At 45.4% G+C, this 26,005-nt stretch overlaps 1 protein-coding gene across 2 annotated transcripts in view; it reads left to right on the top strand.

Annotated features, from left to right (window-relative positions):
* Window positions 1-26,005, top strand: part of Sorl1 (sortilin related receptor 1) — a 159,563-nt gene that overhangs the window by 20,921 nt on the left and 112,637 nt on the right. For both annotated transcript variants that reach the window (XM_051197179.1, XM_051197178.1), the window contains 4 exons: window positions 4,271-4,396; window positions 10,491-10,652; window positions 12,616-12,683; window positions 19,788-19,968. In XM_051197179.1, coding sequence (XP_051053136.1) covers window positions 4,271-4,396; window positions 10,491-10,652; window positions 12,616-12,683; window positions 19,788-19,968 — 537 coding nt within the window. The remainder of the gene's footprint in view (window positions 1-4,270; window positions 4,397-10,490; window positions 10,653-12,615; window positions 12,684-19,787; window positions 19,969-26,005) is intronic.

The following is a 26,005-nucleotide window of genomic DNA, read 5'->3' as shown; positions in this document are numbered from 1 at the left end:
CTGGGCTGGTGGTCCTGAGTTGTAAGAAAGGCAGGCTGAGAGAGCCATGGGGAGCAAGCTAGTAAGCAGCATTCCTCCATGGCCTCTGCTTCAGTTTCTGCCTCTAGGTTCTTGCCTTGAATTTCTGCTTTGAAACCCTAACACTTACCCTAACTTGTCTTCTCTAAATTGCTTTTGGTCAGTGTTTTTATCACAGCAACAGAAAGCAAACAAGAACGGTACCCAAAGTATGGTAGGTAGGTAGGTCATCCACAGGAGTGTTTTCTGGGAGTTGCTTAGAAATGCAGAATATCAGGGGCTGCCCCAGATTCTTCTTTTAATTTTTAATTTTTTAATTTTTAAAATTTATTATTACTATTGTTATTTTATCATGATTATAATTTTTTCATTTCTTTTGCTCTTTTCTTTGGGGCATGCTTTCAGGCTGGCCTGGCACTTTCTATATAGCCCAGGCTAGCCTTCAACTCTTTCTATCTTCTTGCTGTAGCCTCCCTAGTTTTGGGATTATAGTGTGAGCTACCATGCCAGGCTTAGACTTCACTCAGAAACTGCATTCGACCAGTGTCTTCCCTGGGCATTGGTTAAGCCCGCTAAGATTACAGCAGTGCTATAAAAGGCTTGGGGCAGTGCCAGAAGAGGGGCTGCCTTCCGACATTTCAGTGTGACCTCCTCCTACCCTCCATTATTATTATATAATTCTGAACTACATGGAACTGCACTTCAAAGGACCAGCTTTATGGGTAAGGAAATGATCTAATTGGAACCTTGGGGCAGTTTAGAACCCCCCCCATGTTAGATTTTCTTTGTTGTTGTTGTTCTTTAAGGGATAGTGTCATATTGAGGTCAGAGAGGACTAATTAGTGGAGAAACCTGTGTCTGGAAGAAAACAAACAGTGCAGGCAGCAGACATTGAGCTCAGGCTGTCTGCTCCTGTTCACCTGGCGATGACAGTGGCCAGTGATTCAGCGTCATCATGCTGCCCTGAGCAACAGACAGCCCCAAATAGAATTTGTAACTGGGGTGCAGTACAGAGAGGGCGGAGCCACTCTACCCCCTTAGAATTAAAGAACCCTCAGAGACCTTTTGTGTGCTGTCACTGTGGAGGGATAACTGTGCCCCAGCCCTCAGTGTCATCTGTGTCTGCCAAAGAGAACTAAGAAATTACAAGGACAGGTTAAAAATAGCTTGTTGGACTTGTTCAACCTGGACAAAGTAGGTTGATGAGCGATCAGTGATAGACTTCAGGCATAGGATGGGTCCTTGTCAACTTCCTCTTAACCTCTATTAAGTTGAAGGCCCATGAGACGGTCAGGCTTGTTTGCTTGTGTCATGAGGAAGAGGTTTTATTGGCACCTGCATTGTGGCAGCCCTGCGGTTGGGAATTGCAGGAAGGCTATGTATTCTGCCTGCCTAGGGCTTTTCACCCTGCTGGCTACAGCTCCTCACAGTAAGTATGGAGAAGGGGACTGTCTCCATGAGGGTAACTAGCAGAGTGAAAAGACAAGCAGGCTTGGAATCTCAAGAGGCTGGCAAAGCCTGGGCACTTACTACCAGTGTGACCTTGGATTAGTCATTTCCTACTGTGACTCTTAGCTTTTGTTATCTCAAAAGTTACAGCAGATCCTCTGTGTCCAAGAGCACTACTCCATGATTCTACCAGGCGTGAACTGAAAAGGTGAGGGCAGAAGGGTGTAGCTGTTCTGAACATGAACAGACATTTTTCTCTCCCTTGTCACTGTTAAAACAATGCAGTACAAACTGGTATTCTTTTGCATTTTATAGGACATATGTTGTCTTAGTTATTATAAGCAAATTGGAGACAGTTTTAAAGTATATAGGAGAATGCATGTAGCTCCTATGCTATTTTTTTTTTCCCTCAGAGGTTTGAGTGTCACTGGATTTTGGTATCCATGGGGACTCTGGAGCCAATCCAGTGTAGGTACCGTCTTCTCCATGACTCACCAATTAGTTCAGTTCACTCTCTTTGTTCATTGATTCAGTGCATTCATTTACTCACTCTTCGGTTTATAATCATATTTATTCATTGCAGATGTCTTTGTTGACTAACTGGCAAACTCTAGGTACCCCGGAGCTGCGATTTCCTTACCAGATTTATAAGGAAGAAGTGGGCCAGAGTGTAGGAGGGACGATTACACACTGAAAAATCCCACTTCGATGTAAACATAGGATCCCATTCGTGCCTCTCATAGTGGATTGTCCCATCACAGGATATGGGAGTTGGAGAAGGAAATTAAGGATTTGCTCAATTTCCTATTTAAGAGGCCATTAGTTTGTACTGTACAACTCTTGAACTTTCCTGGGAAAAACCAGGTCTATTCTCAGCAAACAGAATGCATGGAAATTCCACTTGGTCTTTTACCCACTCAGGATATATGTGAACTATCAACCCTCTAGTTGGCCACAACTGCCTCTGTGGCAGCACTGTCCTGTGAATGGTTCTTTCTGAGATGACCCAGTTAGAGGCAGACACACCCTGCTTCCCTTAGCCCTGACTTGTGTTAGATGGTAATGCCCCCCACATTCTCATTTCCCTGTGTACAGCCTCCTGTCCTTTACAGTCTGTTCATGGCCTCATTAACAAGCAAGCTTTCACATACTCACAGGCCCATCCTTGTCTGATGACTATGTCTATTGTTATTCTCCTTGTATCTGGTGCCCAGCACTGGACTTGGCTCCTGTTAAACCCTCAAGGCTTATTTGTAGTTGAATCAAATGGGTGGAGATGGCAACTCAAAAGTTGGGATGGACTCAACTCTGGGTTGAGTCTAGCTATTCTCTCCTTGGAATTTACCTGCTGCTTTTCTTCCATGCTTTTCTCCGTTATCTTTCCCATAAATAATTGAAAAAAATTAACAGTATGATACTTACCTATCCGGTTTGGTTTTCATCCTTTGATTATGTCAATATGCCATATCTCCCAGGTAGTGAAGTCTGGTTTGAAAATATCCCACAGTGTCCATTTTATGCTTTGTGACCTGTGATAATAGTGGCTTTGAGATCACTAGCTTGAAGGTAGGCAGCCTGGGTCAGGGACCTAGGTTTGTTTTTGTATTTTTATTTTAGATTTATTTTGTTATCTATTCATGTGTATGCACATGTGTGTGCAGGTACTTGTGGAGACCAGAAGAGGGTATCTGATCTCTGGTGCTAGAGTTGCAAGTTGTGAGCTCCCTGATGTGGATGCTGGGAATCTAACTCCCTTCTTTTGGAAGAGTAGCCAAGTGCTCTTGACCACTATGCCATCTCTTCAGCCCTTTACCTTGACGGCTTTCTAAGTTGTGACCTTAGCAAGCCCCATAATAATCTTTGTGAAATGATCTTGCAATTGAGCTTTCCAGGTAGGGTTGCTGTGCAGGCATCCCAAGCTCATTCCCGTGATGGGATCAGCATCGTCTCTGTGTATAGCGAGTAGATGACAGTTATTCTATCTTAGGTTGTGTCTCTGTGGTTACTATGTCTCCAGGAACCATGAGGTAGTGGAGCAGCAATCTTGCTGCTGCTGATGCTATGGTCTCCCATGCTGTAGAGTCACAAAACACTAGTGCAGGAGTGGTTCTGAAACCGGTGGTGTACATATAAGTGTGTATGTGTTTACATTTGTGCTAGGAGTCAAACTAGGGCCTAGTATGTACTAGGTAAGTCCTGTACCACCGAATCTCCCCCTCTCAGCCTGCTGGCATTTCCCTTCTGTGCACGTTTTTGTTTTTCTCACTTAGTGCCTTCTCCTTTTCATCTCACTGGACGCCTTTGATGAGTTTCTCTCTTCCGGTATGGGATGCCATCTTCCTGCTCGAGGGATGAAGAATTCAATTATTCTGATTATCTTTTGGGGACATTTCAACAGATGTACAAAGGAAAATTTTCAGTCCTTTCCCTCTCAGTGCATTCTGTCTGGCTGGAATCTCCAGCTGGCTGGAAGAGGATGTTTTATTCCAGTTTCTGCCAGCTGCTCCTGGGGGTTGGTCTTACCTCTGGGGTGAGAGAGCTTTGTGCTCCAGACACAGGGGTGGCTGCAGAGTTCTCATGCTTTCTATCTCCCCAGCCTGCCCCAACTTTGAGGACAGTCACACAAGTCCCCTGCTTCCCTTTTGTGGGTTATGTGATGTGAGTCAAAAGTTCATGATATCACGGACTCCTGGGGAACCATGCTGTCAGGATCAGGAGCGGGAAGCTGGGATGTGGAGGTGCAGTTAGAGACCGTTCTGTTCAGCTCAGACTCTTCTTCTTTTTCCCTCTCCATGTGTTCCAGGTGTACGTGTCTTATGACTACGGAAAATCATTCAATAGGATTTCAGGGAAGCTGAACTTTGGAGTGGGAAACAGCAGTGAAGCCGTGATCTCCCAGTTCTACCACAGCCCTGCCGACAACAAGCGGGTAAGGAGGCTCTGGCTTTAGGACACTGAAGGGTGCTGGGCCTTGGAGTCCTTTGCCATCCTCGTAGCACACATGGGTCACCAGTTACTGTTGTTTGGTCTAACCTGTGAGTTGGTGACAGAATACAGTTCTCAAGGTGGATCTTTGACTAATCAGACTAAGTACTGGTCGAGCAGGATTTCTGGACAAACAAGGTTAGGTTCAACCACAGAAATCTGCCAACCAATAAATTGCCTGACTCGCTGGTGGCTGGAGCGTTTTTTTTTTCAGGCACACGGTGCTAATCCTGGGCCTCCAAGAGTGACTGCTTTTGTTGGCACTGCCTTGTGCTCGCACGTGTGTGTGTGTGTGTGTGTGTGTGTGTGTGTGTGTGTGTGTGTGTGTTTGTATACTTGCATTTCTCTTTCCCTCTTTTCTGGACCCATATGGACATAGAAAAGAAGCCCCATGAAGTAGGCATGGCTGTGTGCCTCTGTGGTCTCCCCAGTTAGCTAGCGAGCTGCCTTGCTTCTTTGGTCAGTAGCCCCAGGCAGTTGCGTTTGGAGGAAGTGTTGACCTTACCCCTGAGCTACAGGCAGATGGAACTGGCAGAGCTTGAAAGGAGCCTGGCAGCCTGCTAGGCTTTCCTGCTATTTGGTAGCTCTTTACTTTGTGGTTCTAGGGGTGGAAAGTGCATAGGTAGAAAAACCCTTTCAACAGTAAGAGCTCCCTGAGGTAAGGGAAGCTGCTACGTTCTGCTTGTGCAGAAAGAGCCACTGGGGGCAAGTCTGGGTCTTTCTAAGGCCTTGGTGTTGGTTTCCAAGGCCTCGGCTCTCCTAGCAGGGGCTTCATTGAAAAGATTAAGCAATCCATGTGGTTACCCTGACCAGTGGGAGGGTCTTATAGTTGCTGGATTTGGGGAGGTGTCCTGTCATTCTCCACTCTCCAAAACTCCCTCCCACTACATCCCCTCCCTTCCTCCACATGGGCCTGGCCACTAGTGCTTTAGGAGGAAGCACTTGAGATGTTTCCTGGCAGTGGCCTTTTACCAACTGATACAGACCAGAAGAGAAATTAAAAAAAAAAATAAATAAAAAAGAAAGAGTAGCATAGTTGCTACTGGTACCTGCTGGGTAAGTAATCAGCCCTATCTGATGACCTATATGTGCCACTTCTCAAGGGGGAAACAAGGAAAAATTGGACCTAATCTCAACTTCTACTGCTCTTAGTAGCCCCTCCTGCAGCTTCCTTAGGACCAGTCAGGATGGTCTTGAGGGCTCCCAGAGGTGGAGAGTGACCACCTTATGAGATTGTAAGAGGGAGATCTAGGACCATCTAGGTCCTGCTAGGGTGCTGGCTGCTTCATCTGGATAGTTCTTTGTGTGCTCCTCAAGAAGCCAACTGTGCTTAGGATTACTTGTGTTTCCAGGGTGCATTCACCTGATTATTATTTCCACCCTGACTCTGGCCAAAGTCTTGGCCTCGAAGCCTCCTTCACCCTGGGCTCTCTCTTCCTTAGTTTCAGTGTTTCCCTTCTGGCTCAGAGTCCAGACGTAGGCAAGCTGTGCCTTCCTACCCTTTTCTGATTATGTATAGCTGTGTAGTCTGTGAGGCTGAAGACAGGAAGGATGCTTTGGGCTCCTGTAAACACAGAGCAGGCAGAGGACATGGGCTTTGCAGAAGGAAGTAGGAATACCTGAATGATCACAATAAAAAGATTAGGCATTGCATGGAGAGGTGGAGGCAGTGGGTTACTGGTGTGCATCTTAGGTTTCTCATGGTGAGCTGGCCATGCATGCTCTGGAGATGGTAAGGATATGGATTCAGGAAACAAAGCAACTGCCTTTTTGGAGAACATAATGAAGGTTGGAGGTGAGGTTCATAACAAGGAGTGAGAGAGGCTTTTCTGTAGCGTGTCTACTTCCCCAGTTAAGGTCATCATCCTTCCCAGATGTCTCCGGAAGGACGTGATGACACTGATTATGCTGGTATGGCTTCTTACTTTTACCTTTGTTCTCTGGAAGGCAAATATTGTCCTACCAGACTTACCACTTCCTGAGGAAAAGTCATACAAGGCTGGGTGCCTTGCTGTCAACAGTACAGTGCTAGACCCAGGCTCATCACTGGGCCACTGAAGCATGCTTGCTTTACAGTCTAAACTTAGCAGGAGTGCGGATGAATCCTGTCCTTTTCCAGGCTGAGCTTGGACCGACGTAGGGAAATAGTAAACAGTTTGTTTCCCTTCTTTCCCTGTTTGCCTTCTCTGCTTCCAACTCATCATCCATCATACTGAGATTCCTGCATTAAAGCTGGAGAAAGTCCATTGTGTAGATAAATTCTTAACATATGGTCTTAGTTAGGGTTCCTATTGCTATGGTGAAACACCATGACCAAAGCACTAGGAAAGAAAGGCTTTATTTCACTCACAGTTCCAGATAACAATTCACCACCAAAAGCAGTGAGGACAGGAACTCAAGCAAGGCAAGAACCTGGAGGCAGGAGCTGATGCAGAGGCATTGGAGGGGTGCTGCTTACTGGCTTGCTTCCCATGGCTTGCTCATCCTGCTTTCTTACAGAACCCAGGACCACCAGCCTAGGGGTGGTCCCCACAATGGGCTACTCCCACAGCAATCACTAATTAAGAGAATGCCCTACAGGCCTATATACTTCTTATGGAGGAAGACATTTTCTCAATTGAGGCTCCCTCCCTGCTGATGACTCTAGCTTGTGACAAGTTTTGACATAAAACCAGCCAGTACACTTTATCTTCCCAGACATACCCCTGGGATGTCACATGATTACAAACAGGCTGCTGAAGTTTGAGTAGTCCTGAGATTTCACTTTAGGAAGCAGCTAGTAGGTCAGGTCTGACAGCCAATCTATGCAGCTGGCCATCAGGTGTCATCACAGCCAGGCATTTAGAGCTTTAAGAGCAAGTTAGGCATTCTGTACTTTCCTACTATGTAACATCACATGTATGAGATGCTGGAAGATGAGTGAAGCCTGTCTCTAAATGGAGTAGGGCGATTAAGTGAGATAGTGAGGACCTTCTGGAGCACAGAGGATTAGGAATGGGGCTTCAAGAATGGACATTTGTTGTCAGTAGGGGAGGCAGAGTTGATAGGAGCCTGCAAGCAAGAGGAAGACATTGGCAGAGAGAGACTCCAGGGAACTGGCTTATGGGGCCTGTGCGGGATGGTTGCTCTGATTGCCACTCTGGCTGCCATTTGGAGGTGGATGAGATTGATTTTTACCTTGAGGGCTCTGGGAAACCCTGAAAGAATCTTTGTATTGGGAAGCTGTGGGCAGGAACATTTCTGGGGAATGTGGCTCCTACCAATATGTGTAATGTATTTGAAGAGAAAGAACAGAGAGAAGCCTGGAAAAAGGAAACCTTGTCAGTCCCCAGTGATGGGATTAGAAGGAGGAACCATGACACCTGGCTTTTTATGTGGTTGCTGAGGATCTGAACTCAGCTCCTCATGGTTGCACAAGTACTTTGCTGACCAAGGCATCTTCCCAGTCTCATCACTTAACATCACTGAGGATCAAGCTTCTAATTTGCAAACCTTTATGGGACAAACCACACCCAAACTGTAGCAAACATTCAGTATTCATTCTTAAAGGCAGGGGTTGAGGCTACATGCAAGAAATACCACATTAGTAAAGGCATAAGAGTCTAAGCTTCCAAGGTGGTGTGTGTGTGTGTGTGTGTGTGTGTGTGTGTGTGTGTGTGTGTGTGTGTGTAGATTAGGAATCTGTACAGAATCAAAGTCCAAGATTGTTGTGGAAGAAATGTGGAGGCTTCAGAAGGATGTTGCAGAAGGTGAAGGAAGATGAGTTTTCAGGATAAAACTGAGGAGCATCTGAGGAGAAGAGGCATCTACATGAGTTAAACCACACCATGAAATGCTTTCAGATCAGGAAGTGCTGCTTTTGGTTTGGAGAGCACTAAGGATTGACAGACTGTTAAAAATTGGGCTCTGCACCAGCTGGGTATGACTCTGCTCCTCGGTCATCTCAAGTCCTTTAACTGCTGTGAGTATCAGTGTCCTCCTTATTAAAAGGGGGGTGACAGAATGACCCAAAACACCGAGTCACTGTGAATGAGGAAGAGCCTGAGTAAGCCACAGCCTGAGAAACTTCTAACTTCCTGCCTAGTGTGGAGCAAGTGTTCTTAAAAAACAACCAAACCAAGCTGACCAGACAAACAAACAAAAAACCCATTCTCCCTCATCATAAAAATGGCTAGTTGCATGGTATTTTAGATTCACAAATGTGATCCGGTAGGAAGGCATGGAACAGATTCCTAGAGCAGTCCTTTCTAATCAAAAGCCTCACCTTCCTGAGGAGCCAAGATGGGTTGAGAACTGGAAGGCAGGCTGTTTCTAAGGAAGGTATCTATGATGAAAATTATGATGCTCTTGCTAGGATCGTAATTGTTTTTATTGCATCGAGTTTGCTTAGAGTAGTTTTTGCTTTCAAAACATTTACTACCTTTTTCTGAAATTTAATTAGGCTTCTGCAGAGTGTGAGATTTACATTAGATGCTGGGGGAGGAAGTAGAAGAGAAACAACACAGGAGAGACATGCAAAGGAGAAGGAAAGAGGGACAACCGAGAGCCAGGTGGCAACCAGTGCAGGGTAGCGGCTCAAGTACAGGCTGACGAGGGGTTTGTAGCAGGAGCCTCATCTGTCATGTAGGGAAATGTCCTTGGACCGATTCCCTTGAATTGGCTGCCTTCTAGAATGTGAAGGATTGGCTGTGGGTGGTGCTGGGTGCCCGTGGCTCTCACTCTTGATTCATTGCCTGGTTCTCTGGGCCGCTCTTCCTCTGGGAGCGTGGCTGCCCCTCCTCCTCACCCCCCCCCCCCCAGGTTCCCATCTCACTTGAGCTTCCTAGGCTTGTTCTTGTCTTAGGTCTCCGAGCCTGTCATCAAGCCTGTGTAATAGTTCCTAACCCAAAGTTACATTCCCCCAGGCATGGAAATCTTTCCTGGTGCATGCTATGCCTGCCATGCTAGTTAGTTTTTGTCAGCTTGACACAAGCCAGAGTTGTCGGAAAGAGGGGACCTCACCTGAGAAACTGCTTCTATCAAAAGTCAAGTCTATAGGGCTATTTTATTGATTAATAAATTGATATGGGAGGACCCATATCATTATGTGGAGTAAACTCTGACACCGTGGACTGGATAGGCTCTCCCAATGCTCTGCCTGTGTGGCTAGCTGTGAGCATGCCCTACCTCTCATAGTAGGCTGTTACCCTTACTGCAACACTCCCAGCATGTGACTGATGGTCTGCAGTATTCACCTGTTAAATTGTACTACCTTCATCCTGTCGCCATCCCAGCAACTGCTGCCATCCCAGCAGAAGCTGTTTAAAGTCAGTGACCTATTAAGAAGTAAAATGAGGCATGGCCCCTGCTTCCCACAGCCACTTGGGCTGTGTTGGTTCCTCAGGCTTATGGAGTCACCTGGCACAATAGCAAGGGGGGGGGGCAGCTTATCTTAGAGGTAGAGATTTTAATGAGTTTCCAGAGAAGGTGTGACCTGGGGCTGCCCAGAAGATGGATGGAGTGATGGCACCCTCATCTGAGTTCATACAATCTGAAGGGCAGGTCATCTCCATCCTGGCTGCCAGTAGCCACTTTCTGACTGTGCCTGAATGGCCTGCCTGTGAGCAAGAATGGCCAAGTCAATTGGAAGGAATAAGAAACACCAGAAAAGTCTGCCAGCCTTATGACCTGGATAAACAAACTCCCTTCATGGCCTCACTGGGCCTGTCTCTTCACTCCTTCCTTTGTGTGCGTGTGTCACATGAGGACTAGAGAACACGTATTGGTCCTCAGGCATGGCCTCACTTTTTTTTTTTAAGGTAGGTCCTAGTGTATACAAGGCAAGAACCTTCCAACTGAGCTATCTCCCAGCCCAGCACCCCGTCTTAATTGAACATGTTTTGATATATCCAGCATCTTGGTTGCCAGGAGATGCGGAGAAAGGATGAGACCCAGCTAGTGGTGTACCCGCCAATACAGGGGCACTTGTACATGGTTTAGGGAGCTGCCCGGTGGCTCTGGCCAGACAGTGCTCTGAGCTTGCCTGTGTTCTCTTGCAGTACATCTTTGTAGATGCTTATGCCCAGTACCTCTGGATCACGTTTGACTTCTGCAGCACTATCCATGGCTTCTCCATCCCATTCCGGGCTGCTGACCTCCTCCTTCACAGCAAGGCCTCCAACCTCCTCTTGGGCTTTGACAGGTCTCACCCAAACAAGCAGGTAAGAAGCCTAAAGAGCACACATGTGTGTGCGTGCGTGCGTGCGTGTGCATGCGTGCGTGCGTGCGTGCGTGTGTGTGCGTGTGTGTGCGCGTGTGTTGGAATTTCCCGCTCTGCTCTGCTTGGGTGGATTGTGTGTCCTCTTCCTGACCTCGCCTCCTCCTTCTTCCTCCTCTTCTCTCAGGCTTACTTTGTAGCTACTATTTCACTTACCACAGCTAAGGAAAAGTATACTCCTCTTGGCAGCCTTTCTCTATGTCCTTGCCATAACTTAGCACCCAACACCTAGCAGGCCCTGTGACTTCAACACTAGTCCTTTCTTGGTGTGCATGCATGTTTGCAAGTGTATGGGGGTAAGTGGAGGCCCTGAAATTTGACTAGAGAGAGCCACATGAGAAGTTCAGAGTCTGAACTCTACTGTGACTTCCTGGCGTATGCATTTCTGTTTGACTTCTCTCTCCTCTCTCTACTGTATTTATTTTGCTTGACTTTTGCCAAACTGGGATTGAACCCAGTGCTAGGCCAGACTGTTAGCACTCAGCTTCACCCTGCTCTGCCTTAAGCACATTACACTTGCATTCGATTGACATTATTATACACTTTAATATTCTTCCTTTGTGTCTGTGTGTGCCTGTGAGTTATAAAGTAAATGTTGTGTATTTCCCATTTTGAATCAAGTTTGAAGGAAACTAAGAGATGAGTTAGATCCTGTGGAGGAGCTCTGTCTCAAGGCTCAAATGGGTCCAGTTATGAATACTGATAATGCATAAAGCTGTGAACACAGCAGGTCTTCTTTTACATCCTGGCTGGGGAGACTTGAATGCCTTTGCTCGAAAGGGCCTTGGAACAACTCATTTGCTCTGCGGTCCTTTAACCAAAACAGAGATCTGTTTACCTTTGCTAGTCTTGGGGAGTAACCGAAGCTCAGGGGCAGGGTCAGTTTACCAGGAGAGGTGGACTATTGTTAGTTTTGGTCTCTGGCTTCTTAATCTTTTCTGCTGGGTTCTGTGGAAGCCTCTGGTGTCTACAGGCTTTGGTGAAGAGCTGGCAAATTACTCACAGGCCAAGTTCATACATTCATTTGATCCTTGTGGTCAAAAAAGATCAGCAGATCTTTTTGCTCTGGGCTTAGGCAGTACCCTCTGCAGTCACCTGACGTGACCAATGGGTATTTACTTATTTAGTGCTGGGTATCAGACCCAGGGCTTCTTACATGGCAGATGAGTATTCTGCCACCATCAAGCTATTCCATAGTCTACAGATTGCATTTTTAATTATCTTTTTTAGTGTACTTTTCTCTTTAGAACATTTTAATGTTTTTGTGTGTTTGTTTAGTGGACTGATATTAGTTACTTTTGTATTGCACAATATCACCACCATCCCGCTCCAGAATTTTCTTTCCATCTTGTAGAACTGAAGCCTTATCTATGTTAAACTCACACTCCCTGTTTCTTCCACCCCCAGTTACTCTGTTGGACACCATTGTGCTTTCAGCCTTGATCTTGCCTCTCCTGGGTCCCTCATCCCTCATATAAGTAGAATCACATGATATGAACAGTGTTTTCAATGTTCAGGACTTCAGTGTGTGCCAGGATTGAGTTCCTTTTGCAAAGGGATCATACACTGTTGGGTGGATTACTGCATTTTTGCTTTGTTTTTGCAGTGCTAGGGAAGGAACCCTGGGCTTTGTACTTGCGCTAGGCAAATACTTTGTCCTAACGTCTTTTCACTCAAGTGGTAAGACAGCTCACAAGTGGATAACAGTTCACCCTCATTTTTCTTCCAGCTGCTCTGGAGAACAGATCTGCCCTTTCTTTTCTTTCTGTTTGCTGTAGTATGCCTGAGTGCCTGTCCTCATAGTGCCCTGTGGAGGGTGGGGTTTCAGTTGGTGTTTCTGTCATATGGTGGCACATGCATCTCTCTTCTCATGTCATGGCTGCTTCTTGTCATTTTGGTCTCTGCAGCTATGGAAGTCGGATGATTTTGGCCAGACCTGGATCATGATTCAGGAGCATGTGAAGTCCTTCTCTTGGTAAGTTGAGCCACATGGCAAACCCTGGCATACAAAGGAAACCTCCTGTCCCTTAGCTTCTTCAGCTTGGATTAGTTACTTTGGCATGACTGGGACCAAAATACCTGACAGGAACAAGCTAAGGGAGGACTATTTTAGCTCATGGTGTCAGCAGGTTCTAGTCTGTCATGCTGGGGAAATATGGTGGGCCAGCTCATGGCAGTGGGAGATGCTGGATGAGGCTGTTTACGTCACAGTAGACCAGGACACAGAATGAGGAAGGAACTAGGAACAGGATATGACTTTCGAAGGCCTGACCCTATTCACCTACTTCTGCCAGCCAGGCCCTACCTCCTTTAGGTTCAACAGCTTCCAGCTGGGAATGAATGTTCAGAATATGACCCCACAGAGAAAATGGCAGACTCGAACAGTCATCATAGAGAGTGAGTGGATATTTTAATCTCCTGTAAAATGTGAGGCACTTGGCTCAAGACATATGTTGTCCTGATTTGAGAAGCAGAATTGCACAGAAAACAAACTCACCAGTTGGCCCTGAGAAAGGGTGTGTTTTTCAGTTGGATAGAGGATCTAGGGGAACATTGAAGCTCTTGCATGTCCTAGAACCCAAAACACTTCCATGTTCAAGGCATTATGTCACAAATGGGATTTTCCTTGGTATAAAATCCAGACTCTGGTACATACATTTCATGTTTTTTTTTTTTTTTTTTCAATTCAAGCTAAACAAAATCTATGGATACAGTTACAGAGGTGAATATAGTGTAGGGAGTTAGAGTTAGAAAAGACATTTGTACACATGTCACACATTGGAAGAAGCACGAAGTACTTGATCCAGGCTGTGCATGGCAGGTGGGAACAGGAAATAGCATGCTATAGATAGTTGTAGAGGACAGGACTTCTCTACAGGAGCCGGATGGTCAGAAGCAGCCATGTATTATGTGGTACATGGGTGGGGAATACGGAATGTGATATTTGGACAGAGCATTGTTTGAAACATGTGAGGAGATATTGTGTAAGAATCTGCAGTGTTGAGGGACAGTAAGATGATTTAGCTTAGAGGTGCCTGCCACCAAGTCTGTTGACCTGAGTTCAATTCTCAGAAGCCACAGATGGAGGAAGAAAACCAATTCTCACAAGTTATCCTCTGACCTCCATACAGTGCTTGCATTGTGGTATACACACACACACACACACACACACACAGAGAGAGAGAGAGAGAGAGAGAGAGAGAGAGAGAGAGAGAGAGATTAAATAATCTACAGTGTTTGAGGAAGGAAGGACTGAATTCTGAGAGCAGTGGGGAGCCATTGTAGGTTTTAAGGAGAGTGAGGCAGACAAACTGGCATCCGTAAAAAACACCTATGTTTAAGTAAGCGCTGCTGCTTGTCACATTGTACTGTGACAGCCGTGGAACGTGAGATCTTGAACACAGGCATTTGCACGTTTTCAGTGAGTATGGGACAGATTCTTGGGACCTTGTTATAGGGCAGTTATGTTTGTCTTATTTGGTCATTCTGTTCCCATGAGTAACTGAGAGACCCATGAATGGATGTCTCCTGAATTGACTCTTGATCCTCCTGCCTTGTATGTGTCATTGTCACCTCCTCATTCAGTGTTTAGGATCACTTTAAGGACATTGTGGTTAAGTGTGGTGGAGCATACCTTTGATCCAAACACTTAGGAGGCAGAGACAGATCTCTGAGTTTGTGGCCAGTCTATCTGGTCAACAAAGTGAATCTGGGTTTATGTACATGTAAAGGCTCAAAGCTGTCATCCATGTCTTCCTCTGTTACTCACTGCCCTATTTATTGAGAGAGGGTCTTTCTCTCTGAATGCAGAATTCACCGGTTCTGTCTAGTCTAGCCAGTAGTCTTGCCCTAGAGAACCTTCTCTGCCTCCACACCTGTCTGTTTTTTTTCCTTCGGGGATCTGAACTTCTGTCCTTATGCTTTCATGGCAAGTGTGTTATCCACTGAGCCATCTCCCCAGCCTCTAATGGACCCAGAGATGCCTGTTCAGCTATGGCTTATTTGGAGCCAATGCCATTGCTCATGAGCCTCAGTTGTCTCCCTGGGGTCACTCTTGTCCTCTGGAAGTTCATCCTTAGAACACAGGCAAAGCAATCCTTTTGAACCTTTGTGCTTGTATGGTGTATAGATGTTCACGTGTGTGTGCACATGTGTATTCAGGTATGTGTGCACATGAGATTGATGCTGACTGTCCTCTTCAATCACTTTTCACCATATTTTTAAGACAGAATCTCACAATGAACCTGGAGCTCATTAATATGACTATACTGGCTGGCCATCGAGTCCCTGGGATCTACCTGTCTCCCCACCACCCCTCATTAGCATTCGTGTGATAGACAGGTCTCCACGCCCATGTTTTACATGGGTGCTGACCTCAGCTCCTCAATCTTGTATAGTAAGCACGTTTCCCACTGCACCATCTCTGCATCCCTCCTTTGAACTTGAATGCATCATTGTTTACTTGAAGGAAGTACACATGGACCACGGGGCACAGGGCCTGTGCACTTGCTCTTTCCTCTGGGTAGAATGTTCTTTCGCAGCTTGCACTTACTGCCTTTCCTCTTACTTTATCAGTCCTTGAGATTGCTCATCAGATCGTACTTATTCACTTAAATCTTTATTAGAGTGTATAATATGTTGTTATGGGAGAGAGATAGTGAAGTGGTACCCCCAGTGAAGCAAGTTATAGGCATCATCACTCATGGCTATCCTTGTGTGTGTGAGACAGGAACAGCTACAATCTATTCATTTAGCAAAAATCCCAAACACGAGCTACAGTTATGAAATCTAATCCTCTGTTAGCTCTCTAGACTTCTTTATCCTCCATGCCCTCTACTTTTATTTCCTTTAACTTTCCTCTCCCATTCCCACTCCCACTTGATTTTTTTAAAATTTTGAATGAAGTGAGAACATACTCTTTTTTGTGTGTCTGGCCTGTGTGACTTAACATACTCTTCTAGGTCTCTCCCTGTCACACAATAGCTCCATGTTAAGGTTGACTAATAGTCCATTATATCTATATACCACAGTCTCTTTATGCATATTTTTTCTCTGTCACTGAACACCTATGTGTCTCAGCTCTTGTGAATCGTGCCACAGTAAACATGGGAGCGTAGATCTCAGAGGCAGTGATTTCATTTCCTTTGGGGTTTATATCCAGGAAAGAGACTGCTCAGTCATATGGTAGTTCTATTTTTAACTTCCTTAGGATCCTCACCCATCTTGGTTCACACAGTGTGCCACACATGGATTCCCTCTTTCTCCACGCCCTCCCAGCGCCCCTGTCTATTGTCTTTTAAGTAATAGCCATTTTTCTGTGAGGAGCCTTCTAAAGATTCTACTTAAGATGACAGCGATTAGTCTGTTAGTTCAGCTATGTGCTATTCTTTTTGTGTGTTATCCTTTATTGCCTTGGAGCACACAGTTGTTTGGCATATTATAACTGTTTGTCTTCAATAGGATGAGAGCATCAAAGGGAGGCGATTTTGTTAGTCTTGCACACTGCTGAGTCCCCAGGGAAATTCTGACTTGGGTAGACGTTGCCAAATCTTCCATGGACATTGTCAAATTTACTTTCATCTCAGTAGCATAGAATAGAGTCTTTCTCTTCAGCTAAGGGCACATTGTCTCATTTAGATTTAATTTGCATTTTCTCATTATGAATGAATTTGAATGTCTTTACTCAAGAACTTTTTTTTTAAAGATAGGACTCATGTAACCATGGATGGCCTGGAACTTTCTATATATTTGGCAATGACATGGATCTCCTAGTCAAGCATGATTTAAAAAAATGCTCTTCTTAGCAAGTTTGAGGACAGCTATGGCTATATAGAGAAACCTTGTATTCCCCCCCCAAAAAGATGCCTTTGCTCTTTTTCTGATTATTAGTCTTTTGTTGATTCCTGGGAACTTTTTATATAGTTGAGATGAGGCCCTTTCCGTGTGACATAAGACAGGTAGTATGTGTATGCTTGTTTGCCAGTTATTACTTGTCTTCTGAGTTTTATGCTTAATTTTGTCTATATTAAATATAAGGGACTGTAAATACTGCCTGTGAATTCTTTTGGAGTTGATATTACTTCCGTAGTAGCAAAGGATGCTGAAGAAGAAGGAAAAGAGGGAGTAAGGGGCCCTACAGCTAAACATCTTTTAAATCCCATGGACTTCTTTTCTGTAACAAGCAGTTTTTCTGATCCTTTGATTATTTTCCTTGGGCTGTGGGTGTCTGAGGAAAATTATAACCATACTGTCGGGTAAGGACAGTCTCCATCCAGGGAGTACTGTCAAAACTTTCCTTTGCCTTATGAGGACAAATTGATTTGTTTAGATTTATTTTATTTTATTTTGTATGTATGAGTGTTTTACCTGCATGTATAATTACACATCACAAGTGTGCCTGTTGCATACAGTGGTCAGAAGAAGGCATTACCGGATTTACAGATGGCGTGAGCTACCACTTGGGTGCTAGGAAATGGTCCTCTCTAGGAGCAGCCAGCACTCTTAACCACTGAGCCACCCCTCCAGCCCAAACTGGCCTTTTGTCACTTTAATGAACAACAGCATATTGAGAGGACGAGCCAGCAGGGCTGCCAAATGCAAGGGTTTTTATCTTAGACATTTGTTCTGTGACTTCTGCAGGCACACAGGTGTGTTGGAGAGGTTGGCTCACTTTATTTCAGATGCTTAGATGGCTAGTATTGGGATTTCAGGTTGTTTGGGGGCGATTTCCACCTAAAATTCCCTTGTAGTAAGTAAGTGTGCAATCTGATCTTTCTGAGAGTAACAAGGTCTTACTCCACTATGCCTGTCAGCCTGGGAGCATCAGGCCGGGGAGGCAGGGGCTAGGGCAGAGAAAACTAGAAAATATATATCCAGAGCTAGAGACTGGCAAGGCAGAGCAGGAAAAGACCTGTAAGAGGAGGGGCATTCAAGGGTGTCCCACACAGCTTCTTGGTGGGGCTATGAGCGAGGTAGGTGGGGCCTAGTGGATGACTATGCTAATGGATAGAATTTCTCCTTGGAATGCAGAAGGAGAAGTATCTACGAGCTGGAGAGAAGCTGAAAGTGAGGAGATGCCAGTGTATAGGAGCCTGTAGGTAGAGCCAATCCCAGGGTTAGGAGGTCCAAATGTGGATGAGGAAGGAGGGTGGGGATGAGAAGTATGAGGTGGTCTGTCTCTAGACCCTGGCTTCCTCTTTTGGCCTGAGAAAGGGATAATAGAAAAAAGTTCATCTCAAAATATGTCAAGCAGGGTTTCTTCCTCTCTGCCTTTTAAAAATACCCAGCAGCCTCCTTTTCATTTGCATATCCTCTAGGCTAGAGGAAGTACTTTAATCAGTACTTCTAATTGTGGAGAAGAGAACATGTCACCAGTCGCCCCCACACGAGCATCTGATCAGGAAGAATGGATTTCTCCCACACTGGGCCCAGGCTGCTGGCTTCTCCACTACTCTGCTCAGAGTCCAGATTGTAGGGTCGACATCAAGTCCTCCCCCAGTGTGAAATGAGACTCTCTCTTTTCTATTTCTTGCCTCCTTCCTGAATATGTTCACATGCATGTGTTTTGGAGATTGGGTCTTTCACTGAACTTGGGACTCATGGGCTAGACATCTTCTCCACTTCCCATCACTGGGATTGTAAGAGACCACACCCCACTTTCACATGGCCAAGGCAGCTTTAGGTTCTCATGCTTTGTATTATTTCTGACTGGACCATCCCCCCACTTCTATTTCTTCCTTTGAAAAGGATATTTTCCTCCATGAACGTGGCCTTGACCATCTATCTCAGGAGGAATTAGAAGTGATCCTCACCCTCATTATGCTAAGTGCCACGGGGCATGTAGAACTATGTATAGACAGCCACATAAATGACACCCTGGGCTCCATGCCTGAGCCATCTCTGTATGGCTACTGTGGGGTTCTCTTCTTGACTTCCCAATTGATTTTTCATTTACTGGTTAATCAGCCTTGGTGTTTGTTTTTTGTTTGAGTGTTGGGAAACTTGGGCAGATCAGTGGTCTTCCCAGCCTCTGGGTGGTGCTGTATTTGAGGGCATTAGCTCAGACTCACACCTTCTCCAGTGTAGTGGATCTTAACCTGAATTGGCAATTTGGGTTAGTATCTATAGTTGTGGCCCAACATCCAATGCAGTGAGCATCTCTTCAGCCAGGGATTCTATTATCCCAGCCTCCCCAGGCCAGTGTGACATGTCCAGGAAGATTGCACAAAAACATGTGATGCAGTGAATAAGAGGCACCATTATATTGTCATGAGACTGACTCCAAAATTCATCCAGCCCCAGTACTTCCATACCTTGAGTTAAAACACCTATAGAAGCATTGATAATGACTGTTGCAGAGATGTGTGGCTAACATTTGGAGGAGAAAGAGGAGCACTGGGGAAGGCTTCTTGGAGGACAGTGATTTGAGCTTGATCTCAGAGGAGAGGCCAGTTTAGGTGTAAGGGCTGGAGTTGGTGCAGAGGGCACCTCTACACAGAGGTGTTCACAGAAGCAAAGAGGGACAAGTGTGCCTGCCCTCTCTGGAGGTTATCTAGCATGTTGGCAAAGCAGGTGCCTCATGGGGGATGAAATGTACTGGCAGGATGATTCCAGATGGCATGGGTTAGTGATATCAGCAGGGACAAGGAAGGAAAGATCTGAGGGATAGGCCACTTAGCTCAGAGAGTCCTAACGTGCCCTGTCTACTGTGATACTTTTTAGGCCATGGCACCTGCAGAAAATGCCTCACCTCTGAGCTTCTGAGCTTGGGGTTAGGAACTTGCCGAGGGCCTCCAGCGCATGCTCATTTTATTCAGAGCCACCCTACCTTTTTACCTTTCCTGCTCTTTGAAAGTAGGGCCAGAGATTGCCTTGAGCAGTCCCAGGATGCTTCAGAATCAGCCATAGCAGAGTAAAAACTTTACAAGTGGCAGTTCCCAAACTTCTGTCTGTAGCTAAGGAACAAGCAAAGGTTGTTGAGGCAGAGTGCCATTTGTAATTGGCATCATGGGTCTTAGATCCTCAGCAATTGTCCACACAGCAAAATGTCCTTGTAGTAACAGTTGCTTCTTCCTTTCAGGGGAATCGACCCCTATGACCAGCCAAACACTATCTACATTGAGCGGCACGAACCCTTCGGGTTCTCCACAGTGTTCCGAAGTACAGACTTCTTCCAGTCCCGGGAAAACCAGGAAGTAATCTTGGAGGAAGTGAGGGACTTCCAGCTTCGGGACAAGTACATGTTTGCAACAAAGGTGGTGGTAAGTTGAGGATGCTCAGCAGTACGCTGCTCCAACAGTTGCTTTGCTGGGTCTGACATCCACCTGGGTGAGTTTGCATGGCATGAAATGATGATATACTTGGGGTCACTTAGCTGAAGGATCCTGGCTGTCAGTGAACATATCCGAAGGGCAATGAAGGTGCCAGATCTGAGTAAAGAAATTCAGAGCAGGCAATCAATATGTCAGAAAATCTAGGAATCTGCTTGTCTCCTGGTAACCAAGCACCCCAAAGACAGATTTCATTTTGGTGTGTGTGTTTATATGTATATGTGACTCGTGTGTGTGTGTGTGTGTGTGTGTGTGTGTGTGTGTGTGTGTGTGTGCGCACATGCATGCATGCAGGTCATAGTTTGACCTTAGGACTTTAGGTGTTTTTCTCCCTTACTTTTTGAGACAGGTCAAGCCTGTAGCTTATCCATTCAGCTAGGCTTGCTGGCTAGTGAGCTCCAGGGAACCATCTGTCCAAGCTTCCCCAGAGCTGCTGGGTCTAGTTTCTCACCCTACAATGGGTACCAGGAATTGAACTCAAATCCTCATGCTTGCTCAGGAAGTGTTTTACACAGAGCTATCTCCCTAGCTCCTAAAAAAATATTTCCCTGTAATCTCAATAAAAAGAATATAGATGGGAGCCACAGCCCTTGGGAACTATTTTTCTTTGAATCCCACTGCCTGGTTGGTTTCTTTTCAATTTAGATTCATCTCTTTGAGATTTTGGGGCACTTTAATTTAGCCAATAGGATGTGTAGTCATTGGCTAGTGGGAGTCAAAGACAAGCAGTAATTAAGCTTCCAGCTGTCAGTAAGTTGCTTAATGCTGAGCGGTGAGGAGTTCCTTCTCGTTCGTTGATTTGAGGTGTAAGAGCCAGGTGCTGGAATGGAGGCTTGCTCATTTTAAAAACCAGAGAGGATTACTTAACAGAACTCTGTGACCCTGTTCAAAGGGACAAAGTGGGCTCTGGCAAGAGCATCTTGGATCCCTGGCCCTGGGAGCTACAGCTTTGCTTGCTGACTGTGGGAAGCCTCTGGTACCCTGGAGTCTGTCCTGCTTTCTGTCACTGCTAAGTTAGGGACTGTGTTTTTCTCTAGGTTCTCGTTTATTGTTGCAGTTGGTAGCAGACAGGGTAGAAGCAGGCCAGCTCTTTCATAGACTTCTACGGTACTCGTTAGCAGGGAAAGCAGAGAGGAAGATTGGAGGAAGGGTATAGGTAGCTAAGAGCCATGGACATTCCTCATTTAGGACCTTGCAAAAATGTGTTTTTTTCCTTCCTTCCTTTATTCCTTCCTTCCTTCCTTCCTTCCTTCCTTCCTTCCTTCCTTCCTTCCTTCCTTTTTTTCTTTTCAAGATAGAGTTTCTCTGTGTAGCTTTGGAGCCCATCCTGGAACTCAAACTTACAGAAATCTACCTCCTGAGTGCTGGGATTAAAAGTGTGTGCCTCCACCGCCCAACCATGTTTTCTTATTTTGTTAAAATTTGCATTTTATTTATTTACTTTTTTAGTGTGTGTGTGTGTGTGTGTGTGTGTGTGTGTGTGTGTGTGTGTGTGTGTGTGTGTGTGTGTGTGTAGGTCAGAGGACAGTGTGTGTGCTTTAGGCACTGGCTGCTCTTCCAGAGGACCCTGGTTCAAGTCCCAGCATCCATGGGGTAGCTCACATCTGTCTGTAACTCCATTTCCAGGGTACCATAACATCCTCATACAGACATACATACATGCAGGCTAAATATTAATGCACATAAGCTCATTTTGTAAAAAAATTGTTTCACATTTGTAATTTATGTGTGTATATGTGTGGGAATGTGCATGTGAGTGCAGGTGCCTGTGGAGGCCAGAGTTTTTAGAGCCCTTTGAGCTGGAGTTATGGGTAGTGATTTGCTGCTTGCTTGCCGTGAGTGCTGTCATGGAGCCTCTGTTCTCTGAAAGAGCAGTAAGTACATGAGCTTAACCTCGGAGTCATCTTTCCAGCTCCCACAAATGTTTTTTTAAGCCACTGTCTTGTGGCCATTTTTTTTCTACTTACATTGACCCCTAGATTATCCCTTTCTTGCTTTGCCTGGCTTTTTATTCTACATACCCAAGTACATATACATGTACACACATAAACATGTACATATGTGCATACACACATGCTTCCAGAGTAGCTCGAGAATATGCCCTGCTCCAATTGCCTTGGACATGAGTAGAGTAATAGAAAACAGGCCCCAGCATTGATGCTTCATGACCCAAATCAGATAACCTTGAGTTCTTTTGCAGCCCGAAACCTTATCTCTGGTCCCCTGGTGGCTGTGGGCGTTTTCTGTTTGAAGCCTTTGGCTTGGAATTAATGTGTGGCTTTAATTTCTCAATTCTTACACTCACTGGCTTGTCCTTGCTTTTGCCTGAGTGGGGTCTGAGGTAGATGGCTGCTGTTCCTTCTCTTAGTCCTGGATCTCATGCCTAAGCATCTAAAAGACAACAGTGGGAGCTGTCTGTGTTCCACTCCGATAGGCACGGCCCCTCACTCTCTAGCACATCTGTGGAGTCTCTGTAACTTATGGGGTGTTGTCTGCTTTGATGGTCACTGATGTGATGACACCCATAGCAGTATGAAGAAGAGTCAGACATGTGCTGCCATGGACCCACACAACTCAAGCAACCCACACAAATCCATTTTTAAATTTTGGAATGATGCATGATGGCTAGTCTTGCCATGTTGATTTTGCATTGAGAAGTACAGGAGGTTAGTGAAGCATACTTCCGAAAGGGTCTGTAAAGATATATTTTCCCTGCCACTGTAGACTGGACCTCTAAAACCGTGAGCCATAATCAGTCCATTCTTCCTTTGAGTGGCTTATCTCAATATTTGCCACAGTGAGATAAAGTCTAACTAATACAGTTAATATTGCTGTATTGAGCCTCTCTCTACCCAAGAGCCTTGAAGACAGTACCACCTAGTCAGTGGTGTTCACACTTTGCCTCCTGTGGATAGGTCTCTGGATTCCAAGGCCAGGGATGTGGCTTGGGTCTGTGGTTCTAGATAAGCTTAGCCAGGTCCACACTCTTTCTTCTTCTTCTTCTTCTTCTTCTTCTTCTTCTTCTTCTTCTTCTTCTTCTTCTTCTTCTTCTTCTTCTTCTTCTTCATTTTATTTTTTTTTCTTATTTTACATAACGATTCCAGTTCCCTCTCCTTCCCATCCTCCCATGCCCCCAACCCCCTCCCATCCCATTCCCCACCCACTCTTATCTTAGGAGCATCTGCAGCATCATTGCCAAGAGGCAGGTGATACTAGTACACATTTCTGGGCCAAAATGCAACCCCCCACCCCTGAGTATCAAAGCAAGAGTGTTGAGAAAGGGGCTGTAGAGAGGGTTCAGAAGTTAAGAGTGTTTGCAGCTCTTCTTCCATAGGACTTCAGTTCCCAGCAACTACAAGAGATGGCTGATAACTCCAGCTCTTAGGTTATCTGATGCTTTCTTCTGGCCTCTGTGAGCAGGGCACCTGCGTGCATGTGGCAAGCGTGCACACTTTTTTAACACCGAGTTGTGTTGCTGCTCTTGGATTCTTTTATTCCATGTAGAGTCTCTATATAAGATATATAAGTTGTGGACATTCTCTGTTATTCTGTGGGGTTATCTTTTCATTTCTTTCCTTATGTCCTTGTTAGCAAAAGATAATCTTAATGTTGATGAACTCTAAATATCTACTATCCATTTGTTACATTTGCTGCCATTTCCTTTTTCTTCTTTTGCCTCATTTTTGTGCTACTAGAGATTGAACCCAAGGTCTTGGGTGTGGCAGACAATGTACCTGACTGCTGATCTCCCAATTACCTTAGTGTCTACAATTGACAGAGTCATTTTAAGAAATGACTGCGCTGCCTCTTTTCTGCCAGATAAGATCTACTGTCAACGCCTGAGATGCAACTTTCTTTTGAGTTGGTTTACTTGTGTGAGGGTGTGTGGTGGTTTGAGGGGGAGTGCTCCCATAGTCTTGGGCATCCAAACACTTGATCCCAGTTCATGTCATTATTTAGGTGGTGCAGCCTGCAGGAGGAAGCAGATCACTGCAGGGTGGGCTTTGAGATTAAAAGCCCCGTGACATGTCCAGTTTGCTCTCTGCCTCAGTCTTGCTGTTGAGGATGTGCACGCTCAGCTTCCTGCTTCTGCAGGCCTCCTGCCTGCTGCTTGCTGCCATGCTTCCACGCCATGGAGGACTCTTAATCCTGCCTTGGTCATGGTATATTATCACAGCAACAGAAAGCAACTTGTTTAGGATACTTGAATGCGGGTCCACATGCTAAGTATGGAAGCCAGGGCTTCCTATAGGCCATGCAAGTCATCTACCTGAGTTTTGACCAAATGTGGTGATATATTATTTATGATTTGTTAAAGCTTGCCTGAGGATTCAGAAAGCAAAGTCAGCCCGAAGCTATAGAGATCAGGCAGTGGCAGTACACAACTTTAATCCCAGGACTCAGAAGATGAAGGCAGATAGATCTCTGAGAGAGGGCTACATGAGATTAAATTCATCTAAAAGAGTAACAGAGCGTATGCCTTTAATCCCAGTACTACAGAGATATAAAGACAGGAGCAGGGTCTTCAGTAGGCTCAGTGTCATGATTCTGTAGCCACGCTGAGGAGAGCATAGCAGTCAGAGTGAATCTGAGTAGGAGTAAAGTCTGGGATTGCAGTGTGAGGTTTGGTGGAACCAGGGTTACCTTTCAGTCTGAGGTAGAGGTAAGTGTTAGTGGGTTAGCTGCTTTGCTTTTCTGATCTTCATCTTGAAGCTTGAACCCCAGTATCTGTCTCTGGGTCTTTTATTTATCGTGCTACAACTGAAGAACAGTGCCAGTGTACTGCTTGTAGGCTTGCACTTAGCTAGCTTTCTTATACAGCCCAGGGAATGGTGCTACCCACTGTGGACTGGGCCTTCCTATATCAATTAACAACCAGGACAGTTCCCTCATAGATGTGCTCACAGGCCAGGGGATTGAGGCAATTCCTCAACCCTGGCTTTCAGATGACTCTAAACTGTGTCAAGTTGTCAGTTAAAGCTTACCAGGACATTTTGCTGTTGAAAAATCACATAGTTACTGTGACTCAGTGGCTCTTGATACCTATACCTTGGGTTTATGTTGCTGTTCTTTGTTGTTGCTGTTTATTCGGTGAGTTTCATGTGCTGTTTCTGAAAAGACTGTTTTTTATTGTACATATCCCGAATTGTCTGTGGTTTAGTTTAGCAGACAGCAGTGATTGCTAGAAATTTTCTTGAGTGTTTTGAGGAGGCGACTCTGCCTTCCTAATGGACTATGGTGTGGGGTGTGTTAGGGTAAAACTTCCTGTTCCTTGTCTGTGAGTTCCAGAGTCTCCCCCACCCTCTACTTCTGCCTTCCGTGGAGCCCTCCAGGTTAGCTGGAGGAAGGCCAGACTCTGTTTTATTTTTCCTAGAGCATACTCACAGCTCTTATGTGCTCAGCCTTGAAGATTCCTAGAAATCTTTTCAGAGCTTTTCAAACAATGCCTCTTAGGGCAATTTTCTTTCTGGGTTTTCTTTTTAAGCTTTGGTTAGCCCTGCTGCCTCTGGCAATCTCGATGTTAAACTGCCAATTGTCAGTTGCTGTCCCCCAGGCACACCCTGACTGGCTATTGGACTCTAAGTGTGTGTGAGTGTGTGTGTGTGTGTGTGTGTGTGTGTGTGTGTGTGTGTGTGTAGGGTCAAGTGTTAGGCATATGAGCCACTAGGCAGGAATTTTTTGGGGTGAACAGTTCTGTCCTGTCCAGTAGCCCCCTCAGCTATTATGGCTATGAGGTTGTGGGTTTCCAAGGCTACTTCAGAGTTAGAGAGAGAGGGGTGAGAGGAGGCCGTGTGAGAACACAGCAAAGTCCACCATGTTTGCCAAGATCCAGCTGTTGTATTTCAATAAATGCTGCTTGGAGTTTTGCCAAACTTTATGTAGGTCTCAGAAACCTGGGAAAGTTGGTTTTGAGAGTGTTTGTGTTTTTCTTGCTTTTATGGGGGGAGTTTTAGAGCTCTTTACCATG

This window comes from Phodopus roborovskii, unplaced genomic scaffold (genome assembly GCF_943737965.1).
Source record: "Phodopus roborovskii unplaced genomic scaffold, PHOROB, whole genome shotgun sequence".
Taxonomy (NCBI): domain Eukaryota; kingdom Metazoa; phylum Chordata; class Mammalia; order Rodentia; family Cricetidae; genus Phodopus; species Phodopus roborovskii.
Note: the sequence above shows the minus strand (reverse complement) of the source record. Positions and strands in the feature narration are given on the sequence as shown.